Raw genomic sequence first — 5,782 nt, forward strand, 5'->3', positions numbered from 1 at the left:
ATTAAGAAAGAAATACAGTTAATATTTCTAATTAAGTTATAAATAAGTCTCGCCACCAACTCGAGATTTGTCTTGATCTTATACTGATTCTTCTTGTCATTCCTATAACGATCACGGAAGGTACCATATGCTAGTTTTTCCTTCAAGTTTATCAACATTATTGATTTTTCTTATCAGATTATAAATTTATGAGACTTTGTAGTCATACTAAGCATTAAGATTATTTAAAGTTTTAAATAATATATACCGTATCTCGATAATAACCATCCTCTAGGTTAGCATAAGAGTGTGCGCCCAAGTGGTGATCATGCATCTTTTTCCTTCTATTTACTGATCCCTTTCTTGATTTATTCTTTAAAAAATTTATTTCAGTAAGTATTCAATGAATAAATATATCATGTAAATAGTGTAGTTTTCATAAAACTAACTTGTGCGGCAACGGTGTCCCAACATATTAGGAGAGTTATGAAATGAAGCTCGTCAACCATATCATCAAGGTTCAAAAACCTCTGCCAGTCCTTTGAATACCTATCATAGGTTTCTTTTTTAATCTGATACCTCCATTGTTTGAGGATAACTTCAACCTTGACATTAAAAACATAGTGCCAAGCCCCATCAAAGTCCTTAAGACAGAAGCTTTCTTGTAAATTTTCATATATATTTTATTAGGATAATTTAATATATATTACTAATCAATAATAAATGAATTGCAAAAGTAATATAAAGTTATCATAAGCTCATTCCATATCTGCTCATAAGCGGTCCATGGTAGTTCTCAAAAATTAAAATAAGGATTAATGGTATTTGCCCTACATACGAGAACTCCGGTATAACTATTGAATCGTGACGACCAAGCACCAACTGGCAATGCGTCATTATTCCACCGAATAATGGACCTCATGCCTCTTGGCAGTTGTTTGGACTCAGGCTTGATCCCGCCATGCCGTCCCTCGATGCGATCCGACTTAGCATCTACAACAATAACAATATGATAATATATCGTGTAATCTATAAATATGAAAATTAAAAGTATTTAATAAATTTACCATTCGCTTTCTCCCTTTCTTTGGCTGCGAGTGCAACGGCTTTTCTAGCCTCCATCATAAGTGTCAATTCCTTCAACCTTCTCGCAACACGTGGGTGGTGCTCTATTGATTTAGCTTTGGACTTAATCGAGTCTAGAGCCCGTCGCCAATAAGTATTCACGATGGGTGCGCCACTATCGCCAATGAGCATTAGCGACAGCTTTATTCCATCGCCAATGCACATTGGCGATGGGTCAGTGCTCTTCGCCAATGCATATTAGTGACTGGTTATCCCTTTGCTTATGAGTGGCCCCCAAAAAAAATTAAGGGTTATTTTAATATTAGTCCCTCAAACCTTCAATATTTCAAAAGTAGTCCCCCAAGTTATGGAAATTGCTAACACATCTAGGGATGGAAATGAACCAAATAATTAAAAAGTAGTTCAATAATTGTTCGAATAACTATTCAGTCATATTCAATTCGTTAGTTCATTTAGCACTAGACAAATATTTTTTAGTATTCCAGTTTGCTAACGATTAGAATTTGACCATATGTACATTTGATTCGTTTGCTTGCTAAATATTCATTTAAATTTGATCATAGGTTATTATTTGTATTATTGCATATATAATGTCGTATTTTTAACCACTTACCATTTCTACTTAAGTTTTATATACCGATTTTAAGACTTAAATAATCTTAAATCTATTTTTTAATTAAATTTTGATTTAAATATATACACATCATATATTATAAAGAAATAATTTTTATTTATGAATTTTAATACTACTTGAAAATTAAATTCTTTAGCGGAATAAATATACTTTGATATTCGATAAGTATTCATGAGTTTTTGACTTCTACTTTGATTAGTTTAGAGAAAATGATGAGAAAAGTGAAAATGATGAGAAAATTGTGAGAGACCAATGAGGAGATCATTTTTAGTTATACGTGTTAGGAACATGTAACCATATTGATCTTGCTAATGATATACCGGAACTTATCATAGCCCTTTTTAATTAATTATGAATTCTATGTTAATTTTAAAATTGATTTTTCTTTTATTCTTTATGCTAGTAGATTCAATGACCTCCACTACTCTTGGCTTCATTTACCCATGAACTTGAACTAACAAACATCATTAATAAATTTGAGAGGAGCTAAATGAGATTTAATCATTAAAGAAACATATGAAAATAGTTTGGATAAAATTCTCTTGGAGTTTTTATAAGGTTAAGAGGAAAAAGAGCCGTCGAAATTGAGTTAGAGCAAAGATGATATCTGTTGGAGAAAAAAGAAGTTTTTAATGAATTTGGGTTTTCACGTTTTAACAGGTCAACTAGGTCCAAACGAGTTGGATTTTTAATGGGTGCAGTTTCTTATAATTAAAAATCAAGGGAAACTGGTAATAATTGTTAGATTTAAAGGAATATTTTTTTAAAATCTAACTGGTGTTAACTAGGAGACCTAATTGTAAATATTGTGTGATTTGAGGGATGTAATAAAAATTTTCATGATTTGAGTGAGTAATTTTAAAATATTGAAGATTTGAGGGACTAATTTGAAAATATTAAAGATTTGAGGGACTAATATTGAAATAATCCAAACATTAACTCTGAGCTCAAGGGAAGCCCCAAGCATTAATGGTCTGTTTGGATGGAGGGTAGAAAGAGGGAGGGAAAGAGAAATCTAATTTTAAATTTGTTTGGGAGTTCCATTTATGAGGGTAGAGGAGGAGAATGAGGTGAATTTTGAACCAAAATTTTACACTCTAAATTGGGGTGTAATGATGGGAAAAAGGAAGGAAGGGGAACTTTTCTCTTTCCATCCTTTTCCTTCCCTTTCCTAAGTCATCTCCCAAACACACTGTAATTTCATAAACCCAGCTTGTCTCTTGTCTAACCTCTATTGGAATTAACCTACAACGAAAAAACGGAAAACATAAATATATTAAAGTAGAAAACCAAAGAATATATAACAATTCCCAATGATGCTTAGAGGTTTTCTCCTTTTTCGTCTACTCCAAGATGAAGCGATCTCATTACAGTAATCTTCATTCATTCCCTCTTAAGTTTTGCTTTCTTCTTGAAAGTCATCAGTCGTGCAACACGAATGTTGAAAGGATTCTCAGACACTTTAGCTGTCAATGTCCGTAGATAAACTTGATATGATTTATGGAAGTTCCATGTTGTAATTCTCTGAAACAAAACACCCAAAAGCATAAGCAATTGAATCAAGGAGTTCATTTTTTCTTACCTATATACCCCTCAAATCTATCTCACTTGAAGATGTACCCCGCAAATCTAAATATTTGCTAATACTTCTACACTCTGACATTAATTGAGTTCAAATTGCTCTCTAATATAACTCTGTAAAATTTCAAACTGATAAGGGGTAAAACGACAAAAATATGAAAAGAATAATGTTTTTTTTGCCCATACATCATATAAAATTATCGTATTTTTTTAATCCCTAAATCTGTAAATTTGCTAATTTGCCCATGTATTGATGTTGTTAAATGAGAGGGGCAAAGAAAATACAATGTGGGAGGATGTATGTATATATTAGCAAATTTGCACATTGGGACTATAAAAATGCAAGTAGGGTAGGTTTGGAGGCATATGGGCTAAAATATATATAGAGGAAATATCTTAAATTTTTCATGAGAAATAAATAAGCATTAATAGGTACCTGAATCGTAAGCAGGGTTGAGATTGGCCTTTGTTTTGCTAGTCACATTCTTCATTGTACTCATCCGAAGCTCACTAGGTAAGCGAAGGAGATTATACAGTGAAGCAGCAGCAACAGTACCAATAAAAGGGGCTATTAAATAGATCCATATCTTGTGGAAGTTGTTTGTTGCAGCGGCTGGTCCTATGCTCCTCGCAGGATTCATCGATGCACCAGTTATTTTACTGCAAACATATATATTGTTAGAATATAAAAATATAACCTTCAACCATCACCACAACTTTGGAGTTCTAGTGTAATGATTAGAGGAATAATATCAGATCAACTCAGGTTTAAATTCTACTGACCAACAATTTAAAATAGTACATATTGATACCGCTAGTCCATGTTAGAATATTGAGGGACTATAAGATAAATAAAGGTTTTATGAGACGATTCAATATATGTTGACAATGAACAGCAATGGCCTTGTTAGCGTACCCCGCGATAAGAACGTCAAGAAAGATGGCTGCTCCAACCGCCGCTCCTGAGAGCTCCTTGATCTGTCGAGTTTGAATTGATTCAGTAACAAACTTTTAAGAAGTTAGAAATACAGTTTGGTACTTAAGAACTTACTGCTCTATGATCCGAGGCAGCACCACAAATGACCCACATGAGAATGAATGAGGCTACGGTCTCCCAAGCTATGACAGTGAGATCGTTAGTGTTAGCTGCGGGAAGAGTCAACATCACTTTCGCTTGATCTCCATTGAAAAGCCCTCTAAGGATCAAACATGCAAGGATTGCACCTATAACTTGAGCCACCACATAGAAAATAACCTGAAAGAGGAAAAAATAAATCCAAAATTTGTGGAATATTACATTAAGGTAAACCGAAACAACTGGTTCATCGATCTCTTTTGTGTAGACTTAATATTGGGGATTTTTAACCTGTTTCCATGGAAATCGACCAACGATGGCAAAGGCAATAGTAACTGCTGGATTGAAATGAGCCCCCGATATATGTCCTAAAGTGTAAACCATGGCCATGATAACAATTCCCCAAGCAAAGGCTACACCAACAATTGTTATATTGTACTTCTGGTCTATGAACCCTGATCCACACCCTATAAGGAGAAGTATGAATGTGCCAATAAACTCCGCCACAACCTAAACAAAAGAAGATAAGAGTTCAGCACAATAATTTATTTGATAATAACGATGGGTATAAACACCTTGTCCATCACTAATATGAGTTTAATGAAACATCTGCAACTACAAATACGAAAGTGTCTCTAACTCTTACAGAAGTTACGGAAACGAAAACAATTGTTCTCGTAAGTGGCTATGTATAAAGATACCATAATGAAACAAGATATCAACTCAAAATAATAATCATATGGTAACCCATGAGCACAGGATGTGGAAGGTGCTATGCCTTTTGGATAATTGTTGGAGTTTCAAAATACCATGGTGAAACAAGATATCAACTCAAAATAATAATCATATGGTAACTTATGAGCATAGGATGTGGAAGGTGCTATGCCTTTTGAATAATTGTTGGAGGAGTTTCAATTTCTTCTTCTTCATCAACAAATTTTCTTCTTATCGTTGGAGAGAACTTTCCTTCTTCCTTAGGAGAGAGGTCCCCTTTCTCCATTTGAGAAGGATATGCTGCTGATGGAGTCTTATCAGAAATCTCAGGTGAAGGATGAAGAACTCTTGCCATATCAAAAAACGCTATAAGCGAAAGAAGTTTGCAGTTCAGATAAAATAAAGCTAACCAGCAAGTTTATATAGAATCGAGAATCTTTGAAGCCTATTGTTTATAACAAAATGGAATTGATTGAAAGTTCAGTCTAGGGATTTTATAGTAATATTGGGTATCTTTAACTCATGTTTTACCATTGATGGGAGAGTCACATGGATGAATTCCAATTACTTAAGTTATATACATCAATCTAAACATGTTGGTAAAAAAAATTCTGGCTTCTTACATAATCCTGTATTCTTACTTTTATTTTGTTAATTTGGAACTCCTCTATGGTTTCTGCTGGATACCATTGTCAATGCCGTGCTAGTTAATT

The 5,782-nt window shown here is 33.7% G+C and overlaps 1 protein-coding gene across 1 annotated transcript; it reads right to left on the bottom strand.

Annotated features, from left to right (window-relative positions):
• LOC109821421 (probable aquaporin NIP-type) lies at nucleotides 2,940-5,424 on the bottom strand. The gene is made up of 6 exons (XM_020387607.1): nucleotides 5,242-5,424; nucleotides 4,647-4,865; nucleotides 4,332-4,535; nucleotides 4,197-4,258; nucleotides 3,717-3,940; nucleotides 2,940-2,944 (listed from the first exon to the last, which is right to left on the bottom strand). Exons 1-6 carry the CDS (start codon nucleotides 5,422-5,424, stop codon nucleotides 2,940-2,942), a joined length of 897 nt encoding a protein of 298 aa, XP_020243196.1.

This window comes from Asparagus officinalis, chromosome 8 (assembly GCF_001876935.1).
Source record: "Asparagus officinalis chromosome 8, Aspof.V1, whole genome shotgun sequence".
NCBI lineage: Eukaryota > Viridiplantae > Streptophyta > Magnoliopsida > Asparagales > Asparagaceae > Asparagus > Asparagus officinalis.